The 18,584-nt window shown below is 38.0% G+C and overlaps 1 protein-coding gene across 1 annotated transcript; it reads left to right on the top strand.

The window, feature by feature from the left end:
* The first annotated feature begins 11,831 nt into the window (after positions 1-11,831).
* On the top strand, positions 11,832-18,584 carry LOC102703887 (phosphoenolpyruvate carboxylase 2-like). Its single transcript, XM_006659256.2, has 10 exons — positions 11,832-12,270; positions 14,100-14,491; positions 14,574-14,658; positions 14,830-15,052; positions 15,135-15,238; positions 15,319-15,406; positions 15,554-15,708; positions 15,819-16,817; positions 16,957-17,343; positions 18,076-18,584. The coding sequence occupies exons 1-10, from the start codon at positions 12,106-12,108 to the stop codon at positions 18,370-18,372; spliced, it is 2,895 nt and encodes a 964-aa protein (XP_006659319.1). The 5' UTR covers positions 11,832-12,105; the 3' UTR covers positions 18,373-18,584.

The raw sequence follows: 18,584 nt of genomic DNA, 5'->3' as shown, positions 1-18,584 counted from the left end.
TAATTAATTATTTACTATTTATTATTAATTATAAAAAATATAAAATAGATTAATATAATTTTTAAATAATTTTTCTATAGAATTTTTTTAAAAATATAAAGTTTAATAGTTCGAGAAGTGTATGCGTAAAATGTGAGGAAATCTGGGGCTAAGAAGAGGAGAGCCGAACGAGGCCATACACTGTGGCGGTGACCGTGGTGGCCGAGCCATCCATTGTGAACATTGGGTTCTTGGTGATGGAAACAACAACTGTCTCCAGTTTTTTAACTAACGCGGTTGATCGTTGAATCTATGTTTAACAATTCGTTTTATTTAAAAAAGTTATATAATTATTTATTATTTTATTATGATTTGATTTGTTACTAAAATAATTTTAATTATGATTTATAGTTTCGTATATTTGTATAAAATTTTAAATAAGACAAAGAGTCAAATAAAATCAATTGTGTCAAGTAAAAAAAATCGGAGGGAGTATCACACATGTGAGCGCCGAGTCCTGAAAAATCTGATATTACTTTGGTTACTTGCGTTTTGCTCGGGTATATATTTATTTGCTATGGCACGTGCTTGTGTACAACTACAACCATGAGTACGATTATTATGATTTAGTTTACATTGGGTTAATTAGATTACGAGTCGATCACCCGCGTAGTCGGAAGGAACCGATGTGATGCTACAGCCATGCATATTGCCATATTGGGTTAATAATCGATGTGATGCTACACACGGTTAATAACCGATAGATGTGGTGGCTGATGTGTTAATTAGGCCTTGTTTATTATAATCTAACCTACTAGGGGTAAGCTAAAATAAACAGATGAAATTATTGTAATATATTGTTATAATCGAGAGCCTAGATTACTCTAATATGATAATCTCATCTAAAAGTGTTTTTTAATAATTACCTATGTTTATTATTTCTTTCAACTTTAATTTATAATAATCTAGTTTAAAATAATCTGATTCAATAGTCTAAATTACCATAATATCTAGCTGAAACAAACCAGGTCTTAGATTAGAAAATGATTAGGCGCGAAGTCAGACGAAACCAGATGAGGCGTGGTCTGTATTTGTTTCGTTCGGCCGGACGAGAGATATGATTTGTTGAGAGATTTCGTGTATTTTATTTTTTTTCCTAAAATATAAGAGCTTTTTCTATATTAGTTGTCTAACCAATCAATTCTAATTATATTAGTTTACTCTCTAACTACACTTCAACTCATAACCACCTCTTCTTTAATAGGAATATATCCTAATCTTTTATGTCCATCTTTTAGTTTTACAAAAAAAAATTTAATCCTCTTCTAGTATATGATGGAGGGAGTAGTGTATTCATATCAAAGCCTTAAATTTGTGCTATAGGCCATTCACAGCTTAAGTTTCATTACTTAGAGTTTAATGTCATTAAATAAGATGTCACAATGACAACATGACATATTTGTAAACGAAAAATAATTTGTGTATGTCGACGATTGGTGTCGGCAATAAACTTATAGGGTGGCTACCGAGGTCGGAATTCGATGGTTAAGATGAAGAGGGAGATGATTTACCCAGGTTCAGGCTCTCAACGTAGCGAAATAATACCTTAATTCTGCTTGGCGATCGTATTGCGCATATGAATCTCCATTGCCCTCAAAGGAGACACCCCGTACTCTTTATATAGTGGGGGAATGGTTATAGATATGATAGAGTCATAATCTAGTAAGACTAAGATCTATCCCAATTCGGTTATGGCTCGGGTCCGAAGTACACGGCATGCAATCCGGTACGTACCAGACTCCCAGCCGACACCATACAGATATATTCTCCTTCCTATTCGGTACCCCATTGACCGTGTTTATTTGTATAGTCTCCGGATACCCCCGGTATAGGTATCCCACAATGTATAAAATTTTTATACAGTTATTCTTAGCAATCTAAAAAACAAGGCTAGAAAATAAACTACGCTAAAAAAATTGACTTTAAATTTAAGGTTTAAAAATTCAAATTTTGGCTTATAAATATAAGCAGGAGCGAAAAGATGGGAAGCACCATTTTAAGAAATTTATGAAGAGAGAGAAAGAATGTGTTCCACTGTGACCGAATTGTTTTATTCAGCGCAAATGAAACCCTATTATAACCAAATTATTTGCAACACAATTCAATAATTATATGCATATAAAACTGCAAATAAAACTGTATATCGGAGACTTTTCCCCATTCAGAGTGAGTATAATAAGTGACGTGAACGGGTTCCAAATATTTCCACATCGTATTTATGCTTCCATAGAGGAAAGTAGACAAGAGAAGAAAAATTAGGCTATAAATTTGCAGCCCAACTGCATTATAGATGCAAAGAGTGTGTGCAGGAGAAGTGTACCATATATTAATGACATAATATATGTTTATGTTTGTGTAACAAAGTACAAACTGATCTTATGTTAGCTCTTGATGACATGAAAATATTTGGAGCTAGTATGTACTCCCTCCGTCCCAGATTATAGGGGATTTTGACTTTCTGTTTATAATCTTTGACTACTCGTCTTATTTAAAAAAATTGAAGGTATTATTTATTTTGTTTATTATTTTCTTTATTATTGAAAGTAGTTTAAGTATTACTTATAATTTTTATATTTGCACTAAATTTTTGAATAAAACGAATGGTTAAAAATTATAAGTGAATAGTTAGAATCCTCTATATTATGGGACAGAGGCAGTAACTCTTTTGTTAACCTTGCTCTCGTAAATTTAAACCTTTTACGTGGCATGACGCTATTGAAAACCAAAAAAAAATCTGGTGATGAAAATGTCCTTAATGTATGCTGGAAGATGGATATGCATAAATCACTTCACATACACAACATCCAGCGCCATTGTCGGTTTTGTCTGATTGTATGAAGTGGATCTCTAGACTACCAGCATAATTCACATAGCATCTTCTTCTGTTCTCTAGCCGGCTAGCAGCATTAATAACATATATATAACTGATACTGTATTCTTTTAGCTATGATGAACTGAAATTGGTTTTGACAAGTTTTCTAAACTAGGATGTGGTGGTTGGAATGTACTCCACGAAGGTTGGAATATATTGATGACACATTGAAGTCAACCAAACCCCTTCTTAATTCTTAATTGGGATGACTGATGTTAATTGAGATGATTGATGACTTAAATATTTGTCCTTTTTCTTCAAACATAAGTAGGTGTCGCGTGATGTATACCGACCATGTAGTGTTACTCTAGAGGTACCCGTGATGTACTTATCTCTCCGTCTCAAAATAATGTTACCTTTATAATTATATACTATCTAAGTGTAATATTTTAAGAAGGGAAAAAGTTTAGATTATTCCCTGAGGTTTGACACGATGGGTAATCCACCCCCTGAGCTTTAAAATCGTCTAAACAACACCCTAAACTTCAGAAACCCGTTTAAAAAAACTCATAGCCTGTTTTGGGGCGGTTTAATTTATCCCTAGGTGGTTTTGTTTAAACGGCTATCGGGTGATAGGGCGCCCATAAAAATGCTCTCCCTCTGTTAGTCCTCACCAGTGCATAGCTACATAAACTAGACACAAGTCGTGACATAAAAGTGGAAAAAATACTCTCACCATTCCAAATTGATAACGTATGTGGGCACTAAGACCAAGGATAAAAAAAAAATCTCTACATGCTTAGCGTTTTTACCGGATCTCATCACAAGAAAATTTAACTCATATGCTTATTGTGGATGCAGTGAATAACTGCAAGGTGAATGCATGCATATGCATATGCATGGTTGCCATGCATACTACTGACTTTGCATGGCCCAGTACTACACGGGATACTAAGCAGCTTATTAGGTAGTTGGATTAATTCGTCGGTGCATGCATTCGAAGCTAGCGTCTCTGCCCAAGAAAAATAAATGCGGAACGACTCTGTTTTGATTGTTCAATCTGCTAGGCCACCTCTAAGAGCAAGTATAATAGCAGACTATAAACTAGTTATATGCTTATGTGGAGGAGAGAGTGGATGAGAGAGAATATAAGCAGGCTGTTAGCTTGTAGCCAGCTTGGGCACAGGAACTAAGAAACTATGTGAGAGTGACATGTGGGTCCTGAATTAATCATAAAAAGCTAACTAGTATATGGGTATGCTAACAAAAGGCTATAAGAAGTCTTATAGCCAGCTTGTTGGTTACATTATTAGCCTTGCTCTAAGATAGCACACTATCTCTAAGAGCAGTCCCAATGGTGAATTAATGATGGTTTCTATCCTTATTAAATAGCTTGTCATATAAGCAAAATGATGACATGACAACATAATTAATGAAAAAAGAGAGGAAAAAGCTTAGAAATGGTTTCCTCATGAAGAAACCAAGTCTTTTCTTCACCCAAAGCACCAAGAAACCATAAATTCACTATTGGAGAGAAACTACTAGTTTCTACGGGCATGTGTCATGCTAACCATTGGTAGAATATATAGAGTTAGGAGAGATAAAAAGAAAACCATTATTACTCAAATACATCTCCATTGTGAAAAATAGTTTCTATACATGATTTCTTATGCTATGGCAACCGTGTCGATTTCTACCATTGGGACTGCCCTAAGCTATCTAAAAGACAACTACTTCAATGGTCTAGCTCCTAGCAAGTAGCTCATAATACAAATGACCCTATATGTCATTTTCACTTGATATTAAAGTATGTGCAAGAGACTATCTCTTGATTAAGAGATAGCTTTTATCTCTCTTCATTAAAAAATTTTATAGTACATCTTATAGATAGTTTATAGATATCCATTGGAAGGGGCCTTATACGTGGATCATTTTGGGATTTTTTTTTTATTTTGCTAATACGCCTATAATTTGGGATGGAGGGAGTAGTTCACAAGATGGAAAAATAAAAGCAGACAAGAAAAAAACCCTAAAAATAATGAAACAACCTAAAATTGAAAACTACTAGCAGACCTTCTTCCCCCACTTTCTTTAATTCTTAAATCTTTCTAGCATAAAAGATACATGATCTTAAAATTGATAACTTTTTTAACCAAAATAAAAAAATGACGATCTCAATCCTAAAAGTGAAAGGCAAGGAAAAAACAAACGAAATATCCACAAACATATCACTTCTGTAATTATTAACGGAGATGAATAAAACACATGCATATTATAGATTTATGGCAGTGGCATGGAACCAAGCACTAAACGAAATTCGTAAAGAACTAATCTCAATACAAAAACCATGACCAAGCTCACCATGTATGTTCTGCCACGCACATTTTGGAAAATTCTTAAACTGCTGCCAACAGAATTAGAACTAGAAAGAGGTGTTTTAACAGTACTCAGAAAGGCCGGCGGAGAGTGCGAGAGGGAGGAGATTTTTTTGCTTGAGCAAAACCGCCCCAAAACCACCCAGGGGTTTTTTATACAGTTTTGTAAAGTTTAGGGTGTTGTTCAGATGGTTTTAAAGCTTTGGGGGTGGATTAACCATGGTGCCAAACCTCAAGGGTGATCTAGAATTTTTTTCTTTTAAGAAGCAGTTATTACACCATATTATTTAATTGTAGTGTTTTTAGATCATTGATAATTCAGTATTTGTTGTTGGAATTTGTTGGCCTATGGGAGAAATAATTTATAAGAAAATACCAAAAGCATATATTTGATGGGAGGTATGCATGTGAAACTTTGATACCACGCTACTTATTCAAACTTATTTGAGGAGAGAAAGACCTCCTTAAAACAGAGGATGCCCTTCTAGCCACTTGAGCCATGGTACGAGGTAAAAATAGAAAAACATGCTCCCTCGCCATGTCGGGCTCAAGTCGGTGCTTCCTTTACCTTTTGTTTTGTTGCAAATTAACCAACTAATCTATATATTATATATTATATTTCTGACCATTAAAAAAGCTATACAAGTTGGACCACCCACAGTAAAAATCCTCTATATGCCTCTGACAACAAGTTGTGCTTATCTCATAAAAACTAGGAAAGTTCGTGCTTTGTTATATCAACGTCACCACTGCTAAGGGATTGTTCAGTTTGAGGAAAAAAATAAGGATAAAAGATTATTTCACTCACCCATTAGTCAAATAAGTCCTAAATGTCATTTAATTTATAGAAATAAATATAGAACGGAGGAAATACGAAGTAGCTGTAATCTCACGAGAGAATGGAACAAGTGTCCTAGTCCAATTCGTCCACCTAGTTGCCTAGTTGGCAAGTGCGGTGACTCGACACAGTCACAGTTCACGGTGAGTGGAATGTTCGCATATGCGAGTGGCAGCCATTACGATACGAGAGCGCTTCATGCCTCCTCTCTCTCTTTCACGACTAGATACGGGACATGTGTCACTCTCCTTGATGGGCATTCCCTGGTTATTTTGTGTGATTCAGAAACAAACGATTTGGAGTTCGCTGCAGCTGATGGGACCGTTTTTGGCTCTTTGCCTCGAGGGAATTCATTGAGCAAAACAATGGTTTGAATTTTCTAAGAGTGACACACAAATGACTGTGCTTTGTTTTTATTCATATATGAAGCGATTGTTTGGCTTTTTAATAAAAAAAACAGACAATATATTTATAAATAAAAAATAATTTATAAATAAAACTTTTATATAAGTATTCTTAATAATTAAAAGGTCAAGACTGAAAAATAAACTACGGTAAAAAAACTCTCAATTTAATATTGAAAAATATTAAATTTTGGTTTATAAACATAAGAAAAAACAAAAGATGGGAGTGTATATTTCCTCATGTCCATTTTCTCTGTGTAGTTGACTAGTTGGTGTGAAAATGTTAGTTGGTTATAGAGTGCTTCGAATATTTAAGAATTTTCAACTTTAGTTTCTTTGTCGTGAGTGCCCCAAGGAAACGGTTTACGACTTCTATCATGCTATCTGAAGGCTGCGTTCAAACCAGAGCATGAGCCGAAATTATTAGCGGTGCGCAAAATGAGATAAATCATTACCGTACGATTAATTAAGATTTAACTACTGTGAACTTGATAATAGATTTACTTGTCTTTTTAAGTAACTTACCTTTTTTTTTTGCAAAAAGACATGGTGTAATAGCTTGTAAAGCGGACTCAGGGCACGTACAACGTCTGTCTTTAAGCCGTCTCTATGTTATGAAATTTGCAAAAAAATACCCTGCTCCATCTAACAGATGACCACAACATCTCTTCGTGAAGAGACGGTAGGGGTGCGTGCTCCAATACGAAACCGACACCGTTAGCACTGTGGTATGTTGCGTCTCGTCTATTCGCTAGCACCATTGATTACCTTGATTTATGTGTCAAGGATAAATTAAATGTTTTGCATACAAACAAATAGATAAGTTATTGTACAAGCTGTTTATTTAGTTGTCTGTGTGTGTCAAATAGACAACACGAACCCTAATCTCTCTTCACAGATTCTTAGGACACAAGTTGAATGTAATCAAATGCAAACTGAAATTGTTCTCGCTTTGTGTGGATTATAAAGTTACCAAGACCTTATGGAAAACATAATCCAATACACCTTTTAATTAGTACCTTTCTTCATGTCACTTGCTGAATAATCCTAAAGCTCAAGACAACATGGAAAACAAAAGATAACAGAAATCATGAAGTTTAATGACATTACACATTGATATTTCTATAGTTTAACTTCAACAAAATCTATACGGTAACAATCAAATTTGAATGAGAGATAAGCAAATTTATAATTTTTTTCTAGATTCCAAAACTAAGTATGAAATGGTGTAATGTATTTGTACTATGCATGAGGACTAAGATATATTATCCACCATGCACACCTGCAGCACCTTAAGTACATATCTCAATTATTTTGAAAGAAAATGGAGATGTTGCCTTCTCCATGTGCACAATGGACTCGCAAAGTCAACAGATCTGTAGTCTTCCCACACTGAACCTCAAAAGATGAAACCTTGTCGAAAATCATAACTCATACTCTCTCCGTTCTAAATTATAAGAATTTCTAAGTTTATCTAGATTCATCCATATATTAATGTATATATGTTTTATATTTGTATCTAGATTTATTAGCACACAAATAAATCTATACAATGATAAAAAATCTTATAATATAAAACAGAGTGAATAGAAAATCTTATAATATAAAACAGAGAGAATAGATGATTTGACGAAATGGAAGAACATATATACAAAACCTCTTCAGAAGCACAGGCAAAGTCTTCTCTGTCTTCTCTGCAGATGACAAGTACTTCCTTGGAAAATGTTGAGAATCCTTTTAAGGGGAGAATATTCCACTCCAATCTGAATTTCAAAGGAAAAACAATTCTACACTTCTACTTCCTCTATTCCTTTCCTTTTTCATGGAAATATGGCATCGACATAGCTGCCTACGCATATATTGGTCATTGTTTTTAACATTTATAAAAATTATTAAATATCTAGCTAATGAAAGAGTATTCCATGCCAAGACAAAGTTAGCAACATCATTTTATCTGCATAACTTCTAATGTGTTTGCGAGATACTTAGTAGCATCATCAGGGCCAGATAAGTTAGAGGGCAGGGGTGGTGGTGACTTCTCCGGATGGTGGCAAGATGAGGGCACTCACCACCATCGCATCTTGTATAGGAGGCTAACCTAGTGGGCCTTGCTGACGCTATTGTTGCCTTTCAGCTCCAGAAAGGCCAGGGGATGGCGCGGTGGAGGCAAGGCGAACTTGATCATGTGTGCGAGTGCATGAAGGAGAGTTAAGGGGAGGAAAAAGATAAAGTACTGTATGCATAAATCCCAAAGCAGATAAATGGTCCAAAATTCGCATGACATCGGGCCGGTGAGGTTTCATGTCACATACTCCTTCCATATTTTTATGTATGACACCGTTGACTTTTAGAATCACGTTTGACCATTCGTCTTATTCAAAATTTATATCCAAATATATAAAATTATAATGCATAATTAAAGTTTCTATAATAATAAATCATGTTATAACAAAATAATTAATAATTATATTATTTTTTTGAATTAGACGAATGGTCAAACGTGGACCTAAAAGTCAACGGCGTCATATAAAAAAATATGGAGGGAGTATTGCATAGACAATCCCTTCTTTGATACCCCGTAAAATGCTTAGGCTTGTTTGAACACAGTTCATCTTCTTTTTTTTTCCTTCAACGAACAACTTTTTTGTTCAAATACATGTGATTTCTTTTTAAGAAAAATATAATATCCAAATGAGGCACTAGATTAGTGAAGAATATATAGTCAGTGTAATGGTGAAGCCACGTATATGACTCCACCACCACGATTTAAATCCTACTGTCTAAACATGGCTATGTGCATTTCAGTGATGAAAAAAGTCGAAAGATATAATTTCATAGTAGAATATAGATCGAGGTTAGCAATAATGTCCTCTCGTACGTATAAGAGTGGCTCAGCTTTCGTTTTCGATGTGTCAATAGCTTTTGGCACATGATGCTCCGGTTGCATGGCCTTTTGCTTTAGCATGCAACGGCTGGCTACTATTTGCTGTGGATAATAATTATAAACTGAAAATTATGGTCGGCTATACTTATTTATGATAAAGGGTGTCATGTGTCAACCATTAGCTGTTCTATTGTATCTTTATGGAGTGCACACTATCAAACATAATTGCTAATTTTGGAAACTAAAAAAATATAATTAAGCACATAACAACTCAACTTTTAAGTTCTACGTAAATTTGCAGTTTGTATGTAAGATGTTTACTTATAGAAGAAGTGAAACTTAGATGAAAGAAACAAGACCATGCATGCTTTTTACTAAATGGATCTGAACTTCAAAAAATGCCCACAAACTAACTACTTTTCTAAAATGAATCTTGTTTGCTTTTGTAACAAAAATATGACGTCATTTTCCTTAAAAAAATGAATTGTGTTTGCTTTGGGGACAGTGCCAGTAAGGTCATGTGTAAGAGCATCCCCAACAGCTCATCTAAATTTGATCACATATATCTTCATTTAGATGATCATCTAAACTAGTTTCATCCTTCGTATCTCTTTGTATTCTACTAGATCATCCATATATGACATCCTCTATATATCTTTGGAAGATGGAGAGAGATCATCTAAATATGAAGGTTCTCTCTTCTCATATGGATGACATTTAAAAATAGATGATAGGATAGCCGTTCTGTTGGAGCTCAATTTGTAGTCTTCATCCTCTATTTTCAGGATAGATGATGGGATAGATGAGCTGTTGAGGATGCTCTAATGCACGTACAAGTAGGGTGTTTTCGATGAATTAGAAAGAAAATTTCGTAGAAACAGTTGAAACAGTTGATACAATACGATTTACCCAAGCACTAAAACTTTTTAATTTGGATTCGCCACTATTACTAGCCTCTTTACTACTATCTCCGTCCCATAATAATCTCATTTTTCGTTTTCCGTGTCCAACATTTGACCATTCGTCTTATTTGAAAAATTTGTACAGAAACTTAAAAAAAATTAGTCACGCATAAAATACTATTCATGTTTTATCATCTAATAAGAATAAAAAGATTAATCACAAAAAATTTCAAATAAGACAAATGGTCAAACGTTGGACATGAAAAAACGAAAAATAAGATTATTATAGGACGTAGGTAGTAATAACTAGAATAGTCAAAAAAAAAAAGCTCGAGCAGCTTGACTCGTTCTAGGCTCGTGAGCTTTGTGCGCTTCAAATGAGCCCAATAATATATGATTTTTATTGCTTATTTAATAAAATAGTAGATTTGTCATTTGTATACATCCACATGATGAATTAGCTCGTGTCACATCATACATTTATTTTATTTATTTTGCTCCTTTTTCACTTAACGTGGTTAACTAAAAAATTATTATTTTCATCAAGATATTATGATTAAAATGTATGTTATATAACTTGTGAGTAAAGCTCGGTAGGCGAGCTTGATCTTGCTGGAGCTTGAGTCGAGCATGTTTGGAATATCAAAGGCTAATCGAGCTCGGTTTATTGATAGCCCTAACGAAAACTTGCATATTCCATAATGGGCTAGTTAAGTATTTTGTGGACTTGACTCATGTTCAATGTCAAATAAAAAACAAGTAGCCTACCCGTCAGACGCAGATCCTCTGACATAATGCTACTTAATTTTTCTTACTTACATACAAGCCCATAGTACAAATCATGTCATATGCCAGTGAAATATGCGTCAAAGTATATAATTTCTATCAGTCAAAGTAAAGGAATAATGGGTAGATAGGGCTAGTTTAATTTGAGTTCAAAATTACCTTTACTAAAATTTGATCATCCTAATTGTGTTCTTTAAACATTTAGTTTGATGCAAAATCTTGACAATATCTTTGGTGAGAAGCCAAATAAGACTATCGAACTTAATTTCAATCAGACAAGAATCTATAAGGTAAAGCCCTAAGAAAACCATTTAATCCTCATACATTGCTCATGCTCTAAATACATGTTTATTTGCACAGATAACCTCTTGAAAAATTGACTTAACTAGGATTTCTCCCAAACATATAAACGATAAACATGACTTATGTGCAGCCCCACTTATTTAGTTTTCTTATCTTTTAATTGTAATTCTAAAATAAACCCTCATATACAATCCACACTACCACATATTACATGATGGTACGAATTTCCTGAGCACGACAACGTCGTACCATGCCAACTAAATATTTATTTCAACACAGCCAAATTTAAAATCAAATTTTCTATAAGTTTAACAAGGTTCAACAAATTATAACGAATACATGGGTGCATATACTCATGCCTACTTTTTCCAAATGAGGAAAAAAAAACCGCCTCTTCCGGGTCCCAACCGGTGCCCAGGCGACCGGTTTTTGGGTTATAAAAAAGCAACCCAACCGTTCCCCCGGAGTCAAGTCCCTCACTCCCACAATCTCGCTAAAAAGCTTCCCTTTCAGCTCTGCTCCCTCCCCCGCTTCTCCCCATCCCACCACCACCACCACAGCATCACACATCCAATCCGCTAGTAGCATCGTGTATCAGATCCGGTTTCTTCCCTCGAACCATCGTTCTTGCAGAAAAAAATATTAAGTCGATAAGGAAAAAAAAAGTGGTTCTTGGTTCTTGGCTGCAGCAAGAAGAGGTGTCCGTCGTGGTGCGGGCGTTTCTTGCTCGCTTGAAATCGGCTTGAGTAAGTGTACTGAGAGATGGCGGGGAAGGTGGAGAAGATGGCGTCGATCGACGCGCAGCTGCGGATGCTGGCGCCGGCGAAGCTGTCGGAGGACGACAAGCTGGTGGAGTACGACGCCCTGCTGCTCGACCGCTTCCTCGACATCCTGCAGGACCTCCACGGCGACGACCTCCGCGAGATGGTACTACCAATCACAAACACCCTCTTCCTCCTCGCGTTACATCTCTTCTTGGATCCCAGTTAGTTAATTAATTAGGCATGCATGGTATGCTCCCCGGATCAGAGGATGATGATAATGCTGCGTGTGCACGTGATTTGGTTTATGGTTGCTGCTTTGGGGACAACTGGCTGGCTGACTGTCTGACTGGATTAGCTTTTGTGAGTGGGCTGTGGGGATTCTGTGCTTTACCATAATTGCGACTTGGAGGGTGCCCAGTTTTTGGGTGTTCTCTCTGCTTTTTTTTTTTAGTTGAGATGAGATTTGGGGTAAAAGAAACCCCAGATATTCCGGCAGTTTTTTCCCCTTTTCCTGTCCTGGATGTCATTATGTGTGGTCTGTGGAGAATTGGTGCTTCCAGTTTTCCTGTCCTGGATGTCATCATGTGTGGTTTGGGGAGAATTGGTGCTTCCAGTGAGGATACTGACTGGAGTTTTGGTGCTTAGGTGTTGTTTGGGACAAGGGATTTATTTTTACTCCCTAGTCCATCGAATGTTTGGACGTTTATTATAAATAGTAAACATAGATTATTAATAAAACCCATCCATAATTTTAGACTAATTCGCGAGACGAATCTATTGAGTCTAATTAATCCATGATTAGCCTATGTGATGCTATGCTACAGTAAACACACTCTAATTATGGATTAATTAGGCTTAAAAAATTCGTCTCGCGGATTACCACTTATTTATGAAATTAGTTTTTTTATTAGTCTATGTTTAATACTTTAAATTAGTGCCCAAACATCCGATGTGACATGGAGCTACAAAGTTTAGCCTCATCTAAACAACCCCTTAGAGTGGAGACTTCCCATTTCTATATTTGGATTATGAGTTCACATTTATGGGTTGAAAATGCTCTTAATGCGTTCAGATAATGGAAATCAAACAGAAAAATGCTTGCTTTATCTTGCAGGGGTCTCTGTGCTGAAGTCTGAATATATCCTGTTTGAGTCAAAAATATAATCTGGACTTCAATTGTCTATCCTGATCAGGAAACAACCTGCATATAAATGTTTAGTATTGACAAACAAATGTGAATTCTTTGGTATTACTAGAGAGTTGCTTAGTACATCTGTGCAGAAATTTTTAGGTGTAGCGCACAAGTGTCCTCTATTTTTGGTGCTTTTGCATTTGAAGTCTTCATCTGCAGAGGTGCTTGCAAACTTGCAATTCTGTATAGGAGGGTAAAGTGGTGCAGTATGAGTGAAATCTGAGTCGATCTTCAGTTCTGTATTCTGGTTGCCTGTCAACTTTTTAATGATTACAAAGATCGTTCTTTTTTTCCTTGAAAAAAGTTTGAATACCAAGAAGGAGCTTGGTATAATTGAATTAAGAGAGAAAGGTGAACATTCGCACCGACAATCGACGGGTATAATTGAATTAAGAGAGAAAGGTGAACATTCGCACCGACAATCGACGGGAGTCAGAAGGGGGTGGGCACAGATACACTCCAGCGCCACACACAGTTTCAAAGAACATTTCAACTATAGATAAGCAGGCCATGAACTTCTGTTGAAAGTGAATAACTTAGCTTTATCAGTTCCCTGTGTGGCCCATGTTCAGTCATGAGAATAATAGTGAATTTGATTTTTTTTTCTTTTTGTCAAAATGAACTGATAACCCTGTTGCAGCCCTTCTATAGATGTATGGCAATGACAAAAGTTTTAATGTGATGTGCAGTAATTAGCTGAATCCTTTTCTGTTCTGAATTGATTGGAAAATAATTCCAGCATATTACAATTTTAAGGCAATGAAAAACATGGATATCTAATTTGTTATTGAAATGTATAGGTTCAAGAGTGCTATGAGATTGCTGCTGAGTATGAAGGGAAGCATGACTCCCAAAAGCTTTCTGAACTTGGCAACATGTTGACAAGCTTGGATCCTGGTGACTCCATTGTGATGGCCAAAGCTTTCTCCCACATGCTTAATTTAGCTAACTTGGCTGAGGAGGTCCAGATTGCATACAGGAGGAGAATCAAGCTCAAGAAGGGTGACTTTGCTGATGAGAACTCGGCACTCACAGAATCTGACATTGAAGAAACTTTTAAGAGGCTTGTTGTTGACCTGAAGAAATCACCAGCAGAGGTCTTTGATGCCCTTAAGAGTCAGACTGTTGACCTGGTTTTGACTGCACATCCAACACAGTCAGTGAGGAGGTCACTGCTTCAAAAACACTCAAGGTGAGTTAAAGAAACAGTACTTTGATGTTGAACATCCTATGATTTCTTGTTATCTGATTGTCAAGATGCAAATATAATTTAGGATAAGGAATTGTTTGGTTCAACTGTACTCAAAGGATATCACACCAGATGATAAACAGGAGCTTGACGAGGCTCTCCAGAGGGAGGTAAGACAATGAAGTTAATCACTGATTCATTTATCGTCCTTGATTTTGCAAATTGTATGTTCCTTTTACATTGTAAATTACTTTCAGCACAACACTCAACATGCCAGTTTTTGTAACCCAAATTTATCAATGCATTAATGAAGTAAATTATAAGCTGCTCTTATGTTTCAGATTCAAGCAGCCTTTAGAACTGATGAGATCCGAAGAACCCAGCCAACTCCTCAGGATGAAATGAGGGCTGGTATGAGTTACTTTCATGAGACAATATGGAAAGGTGTTCCGAAGTTCTTACGCCGTCTGGACACTGCCTTGAAGAACATCGGAATCGACGAGCGTGTTCCTTATAATGCACCTCTCATTCAGTTCTCTTCTTGGATGGGAGGAGATCGTGATGGTATGCATGGAATGGCCTTTGTGTAGCTCACTCTTCACTTCAATTCTCGTGTACCTAATAATTGTGTATTGCACCAATTTAGGAAATCCAAGAGTGACACCAGAGGTCACAAGGGATGTCTGCTTGCTTGCTAGAATGATGGCTTCAAATTTATACTGCTCACAGATTGAGGATCTCATGTTTGAGGTAAGAATTACAGTTACATAATCCCTCATCTTCCACGCATAAATTATTTTTTTTTATTAAATTTCTGCATATTCTGGCAGTTGTCTATGTGGCGATGCAATGATGAGCTTCGGGCAAGAGCAGATGAGCTGCATCTCTCCTCGAAGAAAGATGCAAAGCACTATATAGGTAAATTATTGATTACACATTTTAATATTTCTTTCTCCATTGCTCACTATTTTAGCCAATATCTGATGTCATAATGGCAATATGTTATGATGGACAATGTTGGCAATATGAATGAGATAATAACTATTGTTTCATTGTTTATCATAGAATTCTGGAAGAAGGTTCCCCCCAGCGAGCCATATCGAGTCGTTCTAAGTGACGTGAGAGACAAGCTATACAACACACGTGAACGAGCACGCCAGTTATTATCCAGTGGACATTCTGACATCCTTGAAGAAACCACTCTCACCAGTGTTGAAGAGGTCAAGTGTTCAACCAAAGAACCATTGGATGCTTTAACTTTGAACTGTGCATTCTTTCTTCACCACCGTTTCTAGATTGTTATCAAGTCTAAACTTGTCTTGCCTTGCAGTTCTTAGAGCCTCTGGAGCTATGTTACGGGTCACTCTGCGCTTGCGGTGACCGTGTGATCGCGGATGGGACCCTTCTGGACTTCTTACGCCAGGTTTCTACCTTTGGGCTGTGCCTTGTGAGGCTTGACATCAGGCAAGAATCTGACAGGCACACTGACGTCCTCGATGCCATCACCACATACCTAGGAATAGGCTCATACCGCGAGTGGTCCGAGGAACGCCGCCAGGACTGGCTCTTGTCTGAACTCAATGGGAAGCGCCCATTGTTCGGCCCGGACCTTCCCCAGACTGACGAGGTCGCAGACGTTCTGGACACATTCCGTGTGATAGCCGAGCTTCCTGCCGACAATTTCGGAGCATATATCATCTCCATGGCGACAGCTCCATCGGACGTGCTTGCTGTCGAGCTCCTCCAGCGCGAATGCCATGTGAAGACACCATTGAGGGTCGTCCCACTGTTTGAGAAGCTGGCTGATCTTGAAGGTGCCCCAGCAGCAGTGGCCAGACTGTTCTCCATAGATTGGTACAGGGAGAGAATAAACGGCAAGCAGGAGGTCATGATCGGCTACTCGGACTCGGGCAAGGACGCCGGCCGTCTCTCGGCCGCTTGGCAGCTGTACAAGTCTCAGGAGGAGCTCATCAATGTCGCCAAGGAGTTTGGGGTGAAGCTGACAATGTTCCATGGCCGTGGTGGGACTGTTGGAAGAGGAGGTGGCCCGACTCACCTTGCTATCCTGTCTCAGCCGCCTGACACCATCCATGGATCTCTTCGGGTCACTGTCCAAGGCGAAGTCATCGAGCAGTCCTTCGGTGAGGAGCACCTCTGCTTCAGGACGCTGCAGCGCTTCACGGCTGCCACCCTGGAGCATGGCATGCGTCCACCCATTGCACCGAAGCCAGAATGGCGCGCGCTGCTCGATGAGATGGCCGTGGTGGCCACCAAGGAGTACCGGTCCATCGTCTTCCAGGAACCGCGCTTCGTCGAGTACTTCCGCCTTGTGAGCAGCACATTGTTTCTTCACAATCATCAGACTAGCAACATTTTTCCGCGAATGAATTCAAGCAACTTATATAGCTAAACATAACGTAGTTCATTTTAGGTGGAATTCTCTTGACAATTGTTCGTGGAAACCACAGGCAACACCGGAGATGGAATACGGGAGGATGAACATAGGGAGCCGGCCGTCGAAGAGGAAGCCGAGCGGCGGCATCGAGTCGCTGCGCGCCATCCCGTGGATCTTCGCGTGGACGCAGACCCGGTTCCACCTCCCCGTCTGGCTCGGCTTCGGCGCCGCCTTCAGGCACATCCTGGAGAAGGACATCAGGAACCTCCACGTCCTCCAGGAGATGTACAACGAGTGGCCCTTCTTCAGGGTCACCATCGATCTGGTGGAGATGGTCTTCGCCAAGGGCGACCCCGGCATCGCCGCGCTGTACGACAAGCTCCTCGTCTCCGAGGAGCTGTGGCCTCTGGGCGAGAAGCTGAGGGCCAACTATGAAGAAACCAAACAGCTTCTCCTTCAGGTGCGTCAGACTAACCGAACACTAGAGCTGATTACACAGTGGCTAACAATGATAACAAACACAACTATGAACTACTCCACTCCCTCCATGTTTCTTTACATAACGCCCTTGACCGTTGACTTTTATGTTCATATTTGATTACTCGTTTTATTAAAAAAATATATATAATTATTAAGATAAAATCTAACAAATGTCATTGACGAACACTTAATTCTAAAAAATGTCATCGACGAGCGTGAGTTCTACAAAATATCATCATACAAATAAATTTATCTAAGAAATGTCATCGTCGTTAGGGTTTCCGTCAACTTTTTTCGTTAAGTGTTATAATATGAACAGTGTATTAACGGCAAAAAATGGACGGAAACCTAACGACAATGGTATTTCTCAGACAAATTCGTTTGTACGATGGTATTTTTTAGAATTCGTATTTGTCAATGACATTTCTTAGACTTAGATGTTTCTCAATGGTATTTTTTAGATTTTCTCAATTATTAATTATTTTGTTATAAATTGATTTTGGTAGGAACTTTAACTATGGCTTTTTTTAGACGAACATTAAGTATGACTTATAATTGTACATATTTGAATAAAATTTTTGAATAAAATGAACGATCAATGTAAATCCAAAAGTCAGCAGCTTCATATAAAAAAAAAATACGGAGGGAGTACTGAAATGTTGTATTGTCATTCAAGCTGATGAATCTCGTTTGGCCACTCTGAACTTCACAGGTTGCTGGACACAAGGATCTTCTCGAGGGCGATCTATACCTGAAGCAGCGGCTTCGGCTCCGCGACGCCTACATCACCACCCTGAACGTGTGCCAGGCGTACACGATGAAGCGAATCCGCGACCCGGGTTACCACGTGACGCTGCGGCCTCACATGTCCAGGGAGATCGTGGACTGCTCCAAGCCGGCGGCGGAGCTGGTGAAGCTGAACCCGACCAGCGAGTACGCGCCTGGGCTGGAGGACACCCTCATCCTCACCATGAAGGGCATTGCTGCCGGCATGCAGAACACCGGTTAAGGGGGAGCTCTATGTGGAATTGAAGTGCCTGCATCCAAAACTGTTTTTTCTGATGATTGAATCTTGATTTCGGTGAATTTTGCTCTCTGCCACTTAATTTCGCTGGTGTAGCTGCCCGTGTAATTTGTAATTTCTCTCGGAAGAAATTGGCAATAATGGAGTTGTACAAGAACATCAATACAATACATCAAAAGAAAGTGGACTGTTGATTA

Source organism: Oryza brachyantha, chromosome 8 (assembly GCF_000231095.2).
Source record: "Oryza brachyantha chromosome 8, ObraRS2, whole genome shotgun sequence".
In the NCBI taxonomy this organism is placed as follows: domain Eukaryota; kingdom Viridiplantae; phylum Streptophyta; class Magnoliopsida; order Poales; family Poaceae; genus Oryza; species Oryza brachyantha.
This window is presented reverse-complemented; position numbering and strand designations above follow the sequence as displayed.

What these genes read in the sequence shown, in the direction of transcription:
- LOC102703887 (XM_006659256.2), top strand. Translation starts at nt 12,106, where the DNA reads ATGGCGGGGAAGGTGGAGAAGATGGCGTCGATCGACGCGCAGCTGCGG. An exon ending in ACGAGGCTCTCCAGAGGGAG is followed by an intron (nt 14,659 to 14,829) that starts GTAAGACAATGA and finishes CTTATGTTTCAG; the next exon opens with ATTCAAGCAGCCTTTAGAAC. An exon ending in GATGGGAGGAGATCGTGATG is followed by an intron (nt 15,053 to 15,134) that starts GTATGCATGGAA and finishes GCACCAATTTAG; the next exon opens with GAAATCCAAGAGTGACACCA.